Genomic DNA, 17,099 nt, shown 5'->3' with positions numbered 1-17,099 from the left:
CATGTTCTGTACTAGTCTTTGCTTTAAGTGAATATTTAATTTGTAATTATTAATACATACATAATTATGGGACAGGTATAATTTAGATTTCCTGTGTCATGTAATTTTTAGTTGGGTTTGGCCAATGGAAATCAGACAATAAGTAGGGTGGTACAAAATTAGTCATAACATGCCTTAATTTAATGTTCACTTGCTTTAACTCATTTGCTCCTCACAATAACTCAATCAGGAAGTTATACGTTATGGATGAGAAGACTTAAGGGTCGTAGAGGTTAGGAAAGCAATCCAAGGTCACACAGGCAGCACGGTACGAATGTGTCTTTACAGTGTGGAGAAAGTGAAAGCAAAGCAGAGACGGTTTATCTGGTGTCCCACCCAGAGGAAACATCTGATCAGTAAGGCAGGAGCATTTCCAAATCTGAGATAAGTGAGACTGCTAGAAGCCAATTGCATCGCCCCTCCTAAGGTGTGCGGGCAATTATTTAAGGACCATTGAAACAACTTTTGCTGTGTGCTTTGGCGATCGCTCCTTCAGAAAAGCTTGCGGCCAGCAGAGAGCTGGATACCATAGAAACACAGAGCACCACTGAGACTCCTACGTGTGCTCAGGCAAGGCAGCCTCTACCACGAAACCTGTGGCCTGTGCTTCTGGAGTCTTCAAAGCCAATACAAATAAGCGGATGATTAAAGGAGAAGGAAAAGAAAACACAAGGGAGGTTATTTTTAACTTTGTAGATAGTAACGATGCCTGTGTCACCCATTTCTGGGGTTTGGTGGCTGGGATCTTGTACTCTGGTAAGATCTCCCATGTAAATGAGCCAAGGTGAAGTGCTGGACTAAAAACAGCCTTATTTGCATAATTACAATGATATTGCTGCCATTTTCTGAATGCCTGGTGTGCAACGATGGCTTTCCCAATACAGCTCCATGGCCTATGGCAGCTGGGTCTACCCTGACTGCAGGGGCAAGCTTGATGGTACCATGACAGGCTAAGCCTGGGTTTGCCTCCAGCCTGTGGGAAAGAGGAGGCTCATCTCCTACACTTACAACCCCTGTCCCCACCTTGCAGAACTTTTTGCAAAACAGCAGAGTTCATGGGTAGGAGCCGCTGACCTGCTTGATGGGGAAGGCTGTTGCAAAACTGCTGAGACATGTGATGAGAAACATGTTTTGCAGAGATAGGGAGGCTGTTCCAGGCATTGCCTTTGCAAAGCTGCCGGGCTGACGCCAGACTAGGGCTCTTGCTTCATTGCTTGGTTCGTCCTGGGAAGCCCCCTTGGCACTCTGGAGCAGCCATGCATCTCAGGATGGGCAGTGGCTATAGCAGGCCAGCTTGCTTCATCAGGGTACTTTTTGCTGTAATAGCCACAAATTGTTTCTCAGACAAGACACTTATAACATCATCCTTGTCACTTAGACCTTTGTGTGTGCCCTTTATTGAGGGACTGGCCAGAACATGCAGCAAGAACTGGGCTTTGCCTGGTATTCAGGCTCTAGTTCCTGATGTAGGTCCCATGCATGTGCTATGCTTACATTTTTTAGCCTTGACCTGAGGTTGGTAGGGTTTTTGAGCCCTGAGCCTAGGAAGAAATTATAAAGATGTAATAAGGACAAAGATGTCATGAGTCTATTGCAGATGTAGCAGGAAAATTTCTTCAATGCAACAAGTGTTTCAAGCCTGCTTCCCTTCGTGCTTCTTCAGGAAGCTTGGCACAGTGGACTTGTGGGTGTCCCAGCTTCCATTCCCTCCTCCCTTCCCCCTTCCCAGCGGCTTCGATTTCTAGTGGGGGACTTCAATGATTCTAGCTCTAAGCCAATCAAGGCAAGCCAATTCTATCCACCTGCAGGATGGACGTACGAACTACTCTGGTCTATTCAGAGTGTATCTCAGAACTTTTGCTGGGATTTTGGAGCAAAGAATTTCGTGCTGCTTGTGAAAAGGAATCATGCAGCCCAGGGTGTCCATCTGGGAACACCAGAGTCCAAGCCTTTACCAAGGACATGGCTACCATGGGGGAGTGGCACAGAGCCAGGGAAAGAACAGGTCCTGGTAACATTGTTGCCTCCCTGTGGATTTTTCTGTGATGTGATCTATACATTTTTTGTTATTGTTTAAGCCAGTTTGAGTTGTGTTTTCTGGGGTTTTTGTTGTTGTTGTTTTTTGCAACTGACACCATCCTAATTGGTGCCTTTGGGATGCCAGTCACTTCTTTGATCTGAGCTGTTGGACAGTCAAGAGACAGAGCCCAAGCCCCTGACATGGGGGAGAAAACTTGGTAACCAGGAATAGGCCTTTCTGAGAAGACTGAACTGAAAGTGCTAGAACCTCTAGCCTGTGGGCTCCTGGGGGAGGCAGCCCGGATCTGTTCATCCCAACAGTCCAGGGCAGAGGTGGGAACCTCCTTCCCAGAGATAAGGAGCCCTAAGTTCTCTGTACTCTCTGGAGAGTGTACCATCAGTCATGCCCACGAGAATATATGGCTCCTCCACTAAACAGGCTTAAAGGGCTAATTCCCTACAGGTGCTTCCTGGGAAGCACTTGGCAATGTCAGGAGACATTTTTGATTGTCACAATCGGGGGGATGCAACTAGAATCTAATAAAGCTCAGAGATGCTGCTAAACATCCTATAATGCACCAAATAGCTTTCCACAGCAAAGAATTATCCAGTCCAAAATGGGAGCAGGGAGGGGCCACGAGGGCGGGAGGAGGCAAGGCCAAGTTATCTCTCAACTACTTGGAACTGAATGGAAAGGCCTGAAATAGATCCAAGTGTATATGATGCATAAGAATTTACTGAATGATAAAAGTGGTATATCAGATCACGGGGAGGAAGGACACATCAGTTGTTCTCATTTGAATGTGACTTTGTTTCCCGGGAAGCACTTGGCAATGTCAGGAGACATTTTTGATTGTCACAGTGGGGGCGGGGGATGCAACTAGAATCAACTATGCTCAACTCCTCATAGAACAACAGAAGTCTATATGCCCTGCAAAGAATCACAGATGTCCTGCCTCTACCCCACCCATCCCCCAGCCCCACTTAGTAACGCCCCATCTTCCTGTTTTGTTTGCTGCAGCTCTTTCCCGCTGGTTTCACCAGATGGCCCCAGAGATAGGCGTCCAGGTCCTGTGGGCGCCTTTTCCCCTATCAGCCTGGGCACCCCCGTGCCTGCAGGCCCCACCCAGCACGCAGCTCCGTGACACGAAGGTGGGACCCTCCTTGCCCTAGACTCTGCCTGGGCCTCTCTCGTTCCATTCTCACCTGATAGCTCGGTAAGATTAAGTGTCCTCTGTGGAGGATGAAAAAAGAGAGAGGCTTGGAGAGCAAGGACATAAACTGATTTAAAAGTTAATACAAAACTGCAATAATCAAAGAGGTTTGGTACTACTCGTCCAAGAATACACATTAACTACTTGGAACTGAATGCAAAGGCCTGAAATAGATCCAAGTGTATATGATGCATAAGAATTGACTGAATGGCCGGGCGTGGTGGCTCACGCCTGTAATCCTAGCTCTCTGGGAGGCCGAGGCGGGCGGATTGCTCGAGGTCAGGAGTTCGAAACCAGCCTGAGCAAGAGCGAGACCCCGTCTCTACTATAAATAGAAACAAATTAATTGGCCAACTAATATATATATATAAAAAAATTTAGCCGGGCATGGTGGCCCATGCCTGTAGTCCCAGCTACTCGGGCGGCTGAGGCAGAAGGATTGCTTGAGCCCAGGAGTTTGAGGTTGCTGTGAGCTAGGCTGACGCCACGGCACTCACTCTAGCCTGGGCAACAAAGCAAGACTCTGTCTCAAAAAAAAAAAAAAGAATTGACTGAATGGTAAAAGTGGTATATCAGATCACTGGGGGAAGGACACATCAGTGGTTCTCATTTGAGTGTGACTCTGTTTCCCGGGAAGCACTTGGCGATGTCAGGAGACTTTTTGATTGTCACAGTCAGGGGGATGCAACTGAAATCTAATAAAGCTCAGAGATGCTGCTAAACATCCTACAATGCACCGAATAGCTTTCCACAACAAAGACTTATCCAGCCCCAAATGTCAACAATGCCAGTGTTGTGAAACCCAGGATAAATGAGATAATCGGAACAACTGACTAACCATTTGAGAAAAGGAAAACAAAGTTAGATTCTGAATCATACCACAACTAAAATAATTTCAAGTCATATGAAAAATTTTAATAAGTGGAATATTTAATATGGTCTTTAATGAGATTTAGAAGAAAACACAGATAATTTTATCCTTATGGTGTAAAGACTTTTTTCTAACCACACAAAGCAGAAATGACAGAGGAAATACTCATAGAGTTAACTCCATACTCATGAAAAAACACCAGTTAGACAATATAAAAACCAACAGGAGCTGTAACACGTGACACAATGGATTGATACTCTTAATATACAAAGAGCTCTTAGAAATAATTAAGAAAAAGACTATAGACTATAATAGAAAAATGAGGCAAAGAAAATGTGTGACTAGGAAGGTTATTAAAAAAAGAAATATATGCGGCCAATAACCCATGAATAATGTTTAATTTTCTGCAGTAAGCAGAGAAATGGAAATTTTACCTATTAAACTGGAAAAGATGGAAAAAATTACAGAACCTCATCTGTGTTAGGGAGGGTTGAAGAAATGGGTACTCCCATGCTTGGTTGGGGGATTGTGAAGTCACAACAATTTGCAGAGCAGTTGTCAATATCATGAATCACTTTAGAAAGGAAATAATCATGAAAGTGTACAAAAAAATCTATAAGTATCCTCATTGTAGCATTGTTGTAACAGAGAAAAACTGGAGAAAACCTAAATGCTCAGTAATCAGGGGTCAGTTACACATCCATTCAGTGCAATATCTTGTAGTCATGAATGATAATATAGTAATAGTATAAAAGGATATTTGCTTTGGAGAAATGTTTGCTATTTATTCAGCGGGGGGAAACAAATTATAAAATACTGTAGTAGTATCACATTTTTGTAAAAGAAAAAAAATACAGGTATGTTCACATTGAGGAGAAAAAGGGCTATTTAGTAAAGGTACCGAACAGTTGATAGGATTACCTCTGGTTGAGGGGATTATGGACTATATATTTTTTTTTGTATTTTCAAAAATTTCTAAAAGATAACTGCTTTGTGATATGAAAACTGTGTTATTTTAAAATTTAAAAGAGGTTATAGAGTACTAACCAGATGCAAAGTGCTCTCCCTAGGCATCTGCAATCTTGGTTTCTGGTCTTTGGAGCAGACCCTTCTCCTCCTTTAATGCGGCCTCAGTTTTCTTCTCATCTGTAAAATGGGGTTTGGATGATCTTAGACTCTCAGGTGCCTACAGTTCGTGGCTCCTGCTGAAGGTTGGCGATCCCTGTGAGGATTTTCTTTCAAAACGTGTTTGTTTTTCTTCTCTGTTAACAGCAGTGTGGGCCTCACACATTTGACAGCTGATTCACCCACAAAAAACTTGCATACATGTCTGTTCCTTCATTGGGCCTTTGCCCCAAGGTAAACACAAGGTCGGCAGGTGAATGAGCCCATCTTAGAGCTGAGCAAGCTGAAGCCCGGGAAGGGGGCATCACTTGGGTTTGGTGCACTCCTGTCTAGGGCCACTTTAGCGGGATTCTGCCAACCTCAGGGCCTTTGTGTGGACAGGGAACCCAGCGCTGCTGTATTAGTAGGTCACCGAAGAAAACCGGGCAGAGTCCGATGGGAGAAAGAGTCTGTGAGTGACAGAAACAAAAGCAGTTTTATCAAAGTAAAAGCTAATTTAAAAAAGATATTTGGAAGTGACTGCTTAGAAAAGTCCCCAAACTACTGGGAAAATGATGATCTTGCTGGTTGATCATCAGGGATCTTATTCAATTTGTTCTGGGGCTCAGGTCTCTTTACCTGCATTGGGGAGGGGGTTAAGGGCAGTTGGGCTGCTGACCCTTTTGCTGAGAAATTCCAAGACTTTTATGTTTGACAGGGATTTGCCAAGCCCTCCCCCTGGCTGTGCCCACATTGTGCAAGATTCAAGGAGAAAGGACCAGAAGAAACAGCGTCCTAATAACTCCATCCATCCGAGTAGCTCTTTGCTGTGCTGTCTGTTTTCTAAGCGAGCACTGTCCGATAGAAATATAATGTGAGCCCATATATAACTGGAATTTTTCTAGTAGCCACATTTTAAAAAGTAAAAAGAAACAAGTTGAAATTAATTTTAATAATATATGATTTAACCCAATATATCAGAAATATTATTTCATCTATGTAAAGCTGGAGGCCAAAAAAAAAAAAAAGGAATGAAAAAGAGGAAAAAACTATTATTTCAACACATAATCGACATAAAAATTATTGAGGGATTTTACTTTCAATTTTTGGCACCAGTTTTTGAAATCTGGTGTGCATTTCACTTCTAGATCATATCTGAACTTAAACTGGCCACACTTCTGTGCTCATTAGCCACAGTGGCTGGTGCCTGCCACACTGGACAGCTCAGCTCTAAACCCTGTGTGGTAGGTAGGGCTTAGCTCATCCATTTCACAGATGGAAAAAGAGAGGCTCCGAGGCCTGCAGGTGTTCCCTGGCAGAGCAGGCATGGGCCCCAGCCTCCCTCTCTGGATTGGCTGTTCCTCCCATTCCCCAACTTCCTGCAACGGCCTGAGGCACAGCCCTGGCCTCCTTGGAGCTCACAGGCAAACTGGGGAGACAGAATCAGGTTCAGCTCCAGTGCCATGACCACAGTGACTGCAGTGCGGGGTGGGGGTGGGGGGTTCAGAGCAGGGAGGGGGCCACGAGGGCGGGAGGAGGCAAGGCCAAGTTATCTCTCAGCGACAGAATGGCTTGGGCTATGGGCTGGTCTCCTCTCTGCAACAAGCTGCCCAGGCAACGCATTCCCTGAGACCTTTGCTGAGACCCCCCTGCCAACTTTCCATACCTTTGACCTGTGGTGGTCATTCGCACACAGCAGTTCGAGTTTGGTGCCCAGAAGAAAGAGGAGAAGGCATTTGTAAAACTAACAATAATAACGTTCCTACTAATGTGATGGCAGTGTACTTCTGCCCGGGGCAACGTGGTTCTGCCACTGGCCGTGCAGTAATCCCCAGCATCCCTGGGAGCTGAGTACGGGACACATTACTTCCCAGATTGGGGGCCTTTCTACTCTGCACCCAGGCCCTGCGCTGGCCTTTCGGGGGGACTTCCCTCAGGGTCTTGCTGTCCAGTTGAGGTCTGCAGGCAGGTTTTCCTTGGGCATGGCCAACTGGGAGATTATTTGATGCGATCCACGAATTTAGGTGCTTTTTCTAGTGAACATTTTATTACAATAAAAGCAAATGCCAGCCAGTCGTTAACCTTTAGCTGTATAGACAAAAACCTAAGCCAGGGGACAGCAGGGGAGTGATCTGGGCAGGGCCGAGAGTGAGAAGACGACGTCTGAGCTTGGCCTTCCACTCAACAGAAGCACTTCAAAGACGCCTCTGTGAATAGCATCGAGATCTAAATATGGGGCCGGGCGAGGTGGTTCACACCTGTAATCCTAGCACTCTGGGAGGCCGAGGCAGGCGGATTGCTCGAGGTCAGGAGTTCGAAACCAGCCTGAGCAAGAGTGAGACCCCCTTCTCTACTATAAATAGAAAGAAATTAATTGGCCAACTAATATATATAGAAAAAATTAGCTGGGTATGGTGGTGCATGCCTGTAGTCCCAGCTACTCGGGAGGCTTAGGCAGCAGGATTGCTTGAGCCCAGGAGTTTGAGATTGGTGTGAACTAGGCAGACGCCATAGCACTCACTTTAGCCTGGGCAACAGAGTGAGACTCTGTCTCAAAAAAAAAAAAAAAAAAAAAAAAAAGATCTAAATATGTTTTAGGTAATGTCAATAGCATAGCCCATTCTATCTAACAATGTCAAACAGTATTGGTCAATGAATTAGATTTTCAAGGTGCTTTTGTGAATTGATACACAGTTTTACAGCATGACCTTGAGCCTAGGTAATAATAGGTTCCCTGTCTCTAACATTGCTGTGTAGATCAAGAGTATAGTTTAAATGAAAGCATTCTGTAAAGCAGGAGGCTACAGATTCCTTATGATTAATCATCATTATTTGTTTTCTTTTAACCTAGCTGCAACTGATATTAGTTTTTGGAACTTCTAAGAATCTTATCATCAAAAAGCCTTTGCAAGGCCAGGCACTGCGGTTCATGCCTATAATTCCAGCACTTTGGGAGGCTGAGGGGTAAGGATTGCTTGAGCCCAAGAGTTCAAGACCAGCCTAGGCAACTGGGCAACATAGCAAGACTCTGGCTCTATGAAAACAAAGCAAAAAAACGAGAAAAGCCTTTGCAATCTTAAATTCCCTAGATAAAAATATTATTTTGCCTTAGCCCAGAACATGCCTTCTCATTCTGGAGTACATGAATCCACCTTTAGCTGCCAGGAGCTGGCCGGGGTTGGACCTCACTGTAACCTTTCCCTCTTGACCACTCCTCTTTTTACAATCCAGGTTACGTGTTCCCCACATGCCTTCCCACCCACTTGCTCCTTGGCCTCTCCTGCCTTTTGAAGTCAGGTGTGGATCTCAGTTACTGTGGGCTGCCATTCGCTCCAGGACCCGGTGATCAATGATGGGTAGGGACTGGGTTCACAACTTAATTAAGGGCAAAGGCCAGGGTCCCTGCTGGCCTCTCTCCCCACTCCCAGAACAAGGGGGTTGGTCGGGCCAGTGCCCCAGGGCCCAGACGTTCAAAGCCTCTCACTGCACAGTGTGGAGCCCTGGCTGGGCGGGTGAGCTGGGAGGTGGAAACGTGGGTCTGTCGACAGCCATCGGGGATGTTACTTCCTTGGGTCTGCTTTTCATGATGTTGTTCATCTGGTTCCCTGTAGGGATAACCATCAAATTCTGAAAACAGAGTCTTTGGCCAGCCCTCGCTCCTGGTGAAGATGCCCCTGGGCTGGGCAGCTGGCCCTCCTCAGAGTGATCAGGCGAGCACATCATCACCCTCCTTTCCTGAGCCTGCCTGGGGCCGGCGGGGAGGCCAGGGAGGGGAGACCCATCTCACCTGCTCACCTTGGTCCAGTCTTCTTTGGTGCCCACACAGGACATGAGGAGATGGATAGAGGCTTTGTTTCCTCTTCTCTTAGACACATAAAAACTTGGCCGCAGTCTAGTACAAATGAACAACATAGTGGTCATACTCTTCCATCATTCATTCATAAATACCACCAAGTATATATACAGAGTAAATGTAGCTGGGCGTGGTGGTGCACATCTGTAGTCCCAGCTACTCCAGAGGCTTAGGTGTGAGGATTGCTTGAGCCCAGGAGTTCGAGGCCAGCCTGGGCAACATAGCGAGATCTTGTCCCCCGCCCTCCTCTCTCTAAAAAAAAGAGTTACTTAGATACAAGTGTTCACTCAAAACCACCTCCTCTATTGAGGTACACTTTGCATACAATAAAATGCACCCATTTTAAGTTTAGAGTAAGATGAGTTTTGACAAATGTATACGCTGGTATAAACACCAGCACAATCAAGTTAGAGAAAGTTCCCATCATCCCCCAAAATTCCCTCTTGCCCCTCTGCAGTTGATCACCTCTGCTTTTTGTTGATATAGTTTTGCCCTTGCTAGAGTTTTGTATGAATTTAATCAAGCATTATGTATTCTTTGGTATATGGCCCCTTCACTCACTGTAATGTCTGTGAGATTCTTTTATTTCCTGTGGGTATCAGTAGTTGTTGGCTTTTTATTGCTGGATAATATTTCATTGTATGGGCAGAACAATTTTTTAATGGCTCTTGTTTTTGACCTTGTGACAGATGGTCTTTCCAGTTGCCCCCCAATAGCAGTGACACTTAGGGCTGTTGGAGGTTTTCTAAGTATATGCTGGATTTTTATCTGGGTTCCTTCTGTCCCCATCCTGTCCCTTGCCTTGTCTAAGGTCTGCTGCAGAGCAGAGCTGCCCTTCTGCTGGTCATTCAAGATGATTTTTAAAAAATAATCATTTATTGCACAAGTAATACAAAGTGACATCAAGACATGCCAGATAAAAAACTAAAAAGAAAATGTGCGCAGTCATGACGACCTACCAAATTAAGATTCTCAGAACTGATATTAGCAGACTACCAATTCCTCACCACCTGCTTCTTCAAAAGGCTCTGCCTTTTGCTAGAGTGTGTATTTTACTTTTCTCTTATGTAGACACTCTGATTATTTACAAATGTGTTACATTTGTTTTTAAAAATAATTATTTTAAACTCTAAAAACATTAAAAAAAATTCATTAGTGAAGAGAATATAAAATGAGAAGAAAGTCTTCCTCCCCACATCATTCTCTTCCTCAGGAGCGGCCACGGGGAACAGGGGGTGAGTGTCCTTCCCATATTCATAATGTGTGATATGCACATTGCACGTAACCCAAATAAAACCGGGAGTCCATGTTCTTGCCTTTGCACAGTGACATGTCCAAAAGAAACACAAATATGGCCTCAGTTTTGAACTAGCCTAGACCTTCTTTACTGAAGGTCCCTTGAGAGCACTAAGGAGAGAGGTGCTGTGTCCATGTGTCTCAGTCAGGATTTGTGGCTGTAAGCAACAGAAATCATTGTTTTCTGTTAGACAATAGTGGTTCTCACAGAATCTATGGATACCATGTTTCCCCGAAAATAAGACCTACCCATAAAATAAGCCCTAGCAGGATTTCTAAGCATTTGCGCAATACAAGCCCTACCCAGAAAATAAGACCTAGTGATGGGCGTGGCTACGCAGCGTATCTGCACAACCCATGCATTTCCTCGCAGAGCGGTAAAGAAGATGAGCAGCCCTTCTCATCTGCCCCATGAGAGCTCAATTGCTTGACATGAGAGATTGGGGCCAATGGTTCTAAAGGAAATAGAGTCGCAAGAAATTCAGGATGGAATTCGGGCTTTGGAGAGTTATGAAGATGTTCCAGAAGAAGACGACTTAACTATATTTGAATAAATGTAGATTGTTGTACTGTACGTAAAAAAAATAACTCACCCCCTGAAAATAAGCCCTAGGGTGTCTTCTTGAGGAAAAATAAATATAAGACCCTGTCTTATTTTCTGGGAAACATGGTATCTCACAGCTGGGAGGCTCTGCAGACGAGACCAACCCCAGAAGTCAGGTTGCAGAGTTGGTCTGGTTGCAATTTGACCACCGACTAGGCCTTGGTGGCTGCAGCTTGCAGCACCATGATGCCCACTCTGGAGCCTGGTTGCTAGCTTTGAGGACTGCTGCACCTGCCACCCTGGGGACTGGAGGTACTGCCACCACTGCCACCTCATTGGCAGGGTGCTTCATGCCACTAATTTCTGGTCCAAACACTGGGTGAATACATCTGATTGGTGGAGCCATGTATCCAAAACCTCCTGCGAGGGAAACTGAGAACGTGAGCCATTGGCATTGTCGGCTTCTATTGCAAAGGGGATTCTGCCTTCTAAAGAGGGGGTTCATTTAACATAGACAAGAGGCCAGGTGCTGGCTGGCCCAAAAGAATGAAAATTGCCTTTTACAAGACCACCCTGCAAAGTCCTTAAAAACAATGTCTTTCCTTCAACCCCCAAAGTCTTTCTGTCTTGCTTTTCAGTTTCCTATCTCTGCGACTCCCTGTCTTGCTTACTGCACTTTCTCCAGTGTCTTGTGGAACCCCTGTCTTCCTTAAGGGCTGGTGGGGGAACTCTGAATGCTTATGTTTTAATAATTTTGTCCCTGCTACGTGTACATGTGAGAGGGACCAAAATATGGGCACATGTTTTACACAAGTGGTGTCATACTCTGCATGACATTTGGCACCTGCTTTGAGCAGCACAGATTGGCGATCATTCCATTTGCACACAGGGCACTGCCTTATTCTTTCTCATGGCTGAATAGTGAACAGGCCATGACTTCTTTAATATGTCTTCTCCTGTTGGGTGTTAGATTGTTGTCAGTCTTTGGGACTTGAGACAGTGCTACATCCTTGTGCGTGTATGGTACTTGCCTGTGTACATAGGCACATTGCTTAGCCCAGCAGGAGAAGAATTCCAGCCCTTGGCGTGACATTATAGTGGGGTGGGCGGGCATCCCAGGGCCTGCTTCTGGCGAAGTCTCCATATGTCTTGTGGGTGGATGTAGAAATCAGAGTGAGGCTTGGCAGGAGATCGGCAGTGAGAAATGTCACAACCTAAACAGTAACTACATACACAGAGCTTTCCATGTCTGGTCCCACTGTGATCGGCAGCCATTATTACCTGGAGCTACAGACTCGATGAAAGCCTCAGAAATGGATAAACTAGAGGGAGTGCTTGGGACTTGTTTGGCAATATGACATATATCTTTTAGAAACATTTTTAAAGCCACCAAGCAATTCACATCCTCATTTTTAAGGATAGATTCAGAGATCGGTCATTCCATTAAGGGACCAGAATAAAGATTTTTGGTCATCTGACCTCCCACATTCTCTTCCTTTTCTGGAGGCAGCAGCCCCATTCCCTTCCAGGGAATCACCATTTCAAGTTCAGGTGGCTTCTCAGAGGAAGCATGCATGTCTCACCAGCCAGGGTGTGAGGGCATGTGACCCCCATCTGGGCCAAGCAGACTCTCTCCTGGACTTTGCTTAGTGGAGTGAAGCTAGAGCCAGGGAAACGTGGCAGGTGCTGACTCATTCTAGAGGCACCCTGATGAATACTGAGTCAGTTCCTGCTGAGCGTAATGTCAGAGCTGGTGAGTTCCTGTTGCCAGAAATCAGCAAGCCTGAACTTGACCTCTGGCTTCCGCAGTGAGGCAGCAACAGTACCCAAAGCAACCCCCTCCCCAACTCCTTAGCGCCTGTACCTGCCCAGCTTCTCCTGTCCTGGCCGAGTGTGGCTGTGACCTGCACCCTGCTGTCCTCCCAGCCCCTCCCCTATCCTGGCTGCCTCATCCAGCAGTGACCTTGACCTGACTCACATCTCCTTTGCTCCTGCACCCACCTGGGAGCTGTGACCAGAGCCAGCCAAGGCTCCACGTCCTCCTGCCTGAGCATGTCTTTGCTCTCCTTCCAGAGCCCTGTCGCTTGGACCTCACCCAGATTAGATCCTGCAACCACTTCATCCCCAGTGCTTAGGGTCACTTTCTCCCCAGTCCTGTGACTTCTGCCTCTAGTCACCCCGAGGGCAGGCAGGAGGGCCCTGGCTTGGCAAAGCTGGGTAGGGAGCGAATGGGCACAGCTGAGAAGAGGGAAGATCAGGGGGATGAGTCATTGGGAGAGAGGGCAGAGGAAGGGAAAGAAGGCATGAACCTGGGCGGGAGGCTCCGCTGCTGAACATCAGAATGCTGGGATTTGAGGGTTTCAGAAAGCTTTTCCTACTTGGCACTAGCTCTCTAACCAGCCTGGGTTAATACAGGATCTTTGGATCCCTTGAGAAAGTGAAAATATTTAAATTGTGAACCTGTTAAAATCCAGACACTGTCATTTGGATTTGTTCATCAGTAAGACCCAGCAAAGACCAAGCACTAAGAGGATGAGACATAGGTCAGGTGTCTCAAGAAAAAGAAAAACAAACCAGAAAATCTGGAGTTGAGGCCCAGCTCCCCACTTAGTACAGAACAACCTTAATAAGCCAGGTATTTGATTTTTCCACACACCAATTCCTTTGTCCATACCTGGTCTTTCCTTCTCTGTCTGGAGAATGGGCCCAAGGGGGTGAGGAAAGCAATGGCCTGGAAGTGAGGCTGGAGGGGGAGAGGAGGGAGTGGAGTGCCCCATGCCTGCTGCTCCCCTTGCTCGCCAGGCCCCCCATGCTCACCCGCTGGCCCCCAAAGCCCTCACCTGTCCCTCCACGAAAAGTGATTCAAGAGGCCCTGAACAGGTGCTCCAGGTGTGCAGTTCCTGTGCGTTCCTGTGTGTCTGTAGTTACTGGTTAGAGCAAGTGTAAAGACCCAGTAAACTCCAAAGCGTCAGCATCTCCTGACAGCGACAACCTGGCAGTAATATAGGTAGTAGGTAAACAGGTAAAATGAGGTAGTCCCAGGACAGAATGACTCATCCTCTGGAAGACTTATGTGACCAAAGAGGGCAGAAAAGATGTACTATTTAACAAGAAATCTGGCCCGGCCAGTGTTGGGAATCCATTCGGCTTCTAGTCGGCCTCTCGTGGACCCCCTAGGCTGCTCCCAGGCAGATCCAACGGCTGCTCATGCAGTGGCTGTTTTATGCACTCAGGAGTTTTCAAGTGCAATAGAGTCCTGGGCTCTGGAGTGCCCGTGGGGCCTCCGATAGACCCCGCACCATCACCTGCCTGTGCCTACCTTGACTGGGAGGCATGAGAATTCGAGGAGAGCCTGGCAGGGGGCTCGGTGTGGGCAGCTGTCCCCAGGCTGTCTGTTGAGGAGGCACTAATGCATTGCCACTTTGCTGGGTTTTCCCTTCTTCCTCTGGAAGGCCTCCATGGACCGCACAGTTTTTAAACAAATAGCTAATGCATTTAAAAATGTTGATCTCTGCCCTCCAGGAATTTTTTTAGACAGAGTCTCACTCTGTTGCCTGGGCTAGAGTGCTATGGCGTCAGCCTAGCTCACAGCAACCTCAAACTCCTGGGCTCAAGCAATCCTCCTGCCTCAGCCTCCTGAGTAGCTGGGACTACAGGCATGCACCACCATGCCTGGCTAATTTTTTTCTGTATATTTTAGTTGGCCAATTAATTTTCTTTCTATTTTTAGTAGAGATGGGGTCTCACTCTCGCTCAGGCTGGTTTCAAACTCCTGACCTCAAGCGATCATCCCGTCTCGGCCTCCCAGAGTGCTAGGATTACAGGCGTGAGCCACTGCTCCCGGCCACCCTCCAGGAATTTGTAACATAAAAATAATGTTAATTAAGGATACAAATTAGAGACCTTTTTGAGTCAAAAGAGTGAGATTTTATTTTTTTTTTATTTTTTATTTTTATTTTTTTGAGACAGAGTCTCGCTTTGTTGCCCAGGCTAGAGTGAGTGCCATGGCGTCAGCCTAGCTCACAGCAACCTCAAACTCCTGGGCTCAAGCGATCCCTCCTGCCTCAGCCTCCCCAAGTAGCTGGGACTACAGGCATGCGCCACCATGCCCGGCTAATTTTTTCTATATATATTAGTTGGCCAATTAATTTCTTTGTATTTATAATAGAGACGGGGTCTCGCTCTTGCTCAGGCTGGTTTCGAACTCCTGACCTCGAGCAATCCGCCCGCCTCAGCCTCCCAGAGAGCTAGGATTACAGGCGTGAGCCACCGCGCCCGGCAAGAGTGAGATTTTAAAGTCAATACATTTTTAGTTATAAAAGTAATGCATAAAGGTGGAGAAATTGGAATTCTTGTGCCTTGGTAAGAATGTAACATGGTACAGCTTCTGTGGAAGACAGTTTGGTAGTTCCTCAAAAAATTAAACATAGAGTTACCATATGATCCAGCAATTCCCCTTTTAGGTCTATACCCCAAAGAATTGAAAGCAGGGACTCCAGCAGATAGTTATACACCCATGTTCATAGCAGCATTATTCACAATAGCTTAAAGAACCCACATGTCCATCAGTAATATTCATTGGACGTATGCAAACACAACATGGTATACACATCCAGTGGAATATTATTTAGACTTAAAAAGGAAGGAAATTCTGGCCAGGCCTGGGGGCTCAGGCCTGTAATCCTAGTACTCTGGGAGGCCAAGGTAGAAGGATTGCTTGAGCTCAGGAGTTTGAGACCAGCCTGAGCAAGAAGAGTGAGACCCAGTCTCTACTAAAGATAGAAAAATTAGCCCGGCATCATGGAGTGCAACTGCAGTCCTAGCTACTCAGAAGGTTGAGGCAGGAGAATTGCTTGAGCCCAGGAGTTTGAAGTTGCTATGAACTAGGCTGAAATCATGGCACTCTAGCCCGGGCAAGAGGGTGAGACTCTGTCTCAATAAACAAACAAACAAACAAACAAACAAACAAATAAATAAGGAAGGAAATTCTGACACATGCTACATGGATGAATCTAGAAAAAAATATGTGGAGTGAAATCAGGCATACACAAAAGGACAAATATTGTATGAGTCTACTTACATGAGGTCTGCAAGCAAGTTCATAGAGAAAGAAAAAGGGGCAAATGAGGCATTAACGTTTAGGGGGTACATAGTTTCAGTTTTGGAAGATGAAATGTTCTGGTGATGGACGGCGGGGATGGTTGCACAACAATATGTATGTACTTAGCCACAGAACAATACACTTAAAAATGGCCAAAAAGTGTTTCATTTTATGTTATGTTTATTTTACCAGAATAAAAACAAACAAAAAATAACGAATGCACATGGTAAACATAACTTAATAAAAAAAAATAAATGTTTTCCAATTGGCCTTCCTGGCCCCATTCCCAGTCTCACTGTTGAGCTGCCCATGGTTAGTAGGTGCTGGTGGATCCTTCAAGACATTTTCTATAGACATAGTTGTCTTTTATCATACTTTACCTTTATGCAATAGATTTGTGCTGTTTACTAAACTGCAACTTGTTTTTTCACTTGCTAATATCACAGCCGTCTTTCTAATTTAGTATAGATACATCTACTTCATTCTTCAGAGGATTTCATTTTTGGATACTCTATCATTTACCTGGTTCTCTGTTGATGAACATTTGGTAGCTTCCAGATTTTTGCTCTATAAATTACTATGCTGCATTACATATCTTTATATGCCACAATGATTATCTTTTACATAGCTATGAAAATATATCTGTTGGATAAATTCCTGGAAAAGAGATTTCTGGGTCAAAGGGCATATGTATTAAAAATGTTGATATATATTGCAAAACTGCCCTGCAAAAAGGGTACACCAATTTACCTTCCCACCAACAGGCTAACTCATTTGGTCATCCCTCCATCTCTCCCTCCTTTCCTTCCTTCTACCTAACAGACAGACAAGTTCAGTGATTCAAGTTTGGTGTGTTTATATGATAAATTTTCTTGAAATGTTTAGGTCTTATGTCTGCCTTTTGTCTTATCAATATGAATTTAAAAATGCATCTTTTATCTAAGGAATGACTGGTTCTCAGGGTATAATTTTGGTTTTGGTTGTAATCACACTCTATATGATAATTTCCCCATAATTTTTAATTTAATTTTTTGAGTAGGTACATTTACATGGCTCAC

The 17,099-nt window shown here is 45.4% G+C and overlaps 1 protein-coding gene across 1 annotated transcript in view; it reads left to right on the top strand.

The window, feature by feature from the left end:
- Positions 1-927: 927 nt before the first annotated feature.
- The window catches only part of NT5DC4 (5'-nucleotidase domain containing 4), a 44,150-nt gene continuing 27,978 nt past the window's right edge, over positions 928-17,099 (top strand). The window contains 2 exon segments of the mRNA XM_076000453.1: positions 928-976; positions 3,080-3,210. Of these exon segments, the coding sequence (XP_075856568.1) occupies positions 928-976; positions 3,080-3,210 (180 nt within the window).

This window comes from Microcebus murinus, chromosome 3 (assembly GCF_040939455.1).
Source record: "Microcebus murinus isolate Inina chromosome 3, M.murinus_Inina_mat1.0, whole genome shotgun sequence".
Taxonomy (NCBI): domain Eukaryota; kingdom Metazoa; phylum Chordata; class Mammalia; order Primates; family Cheirogaleidae; genus Microcebus; species Microcebus murinus.
This window is presented reverse-complemented; position numbering and strand designations above follow the sequence as displayed.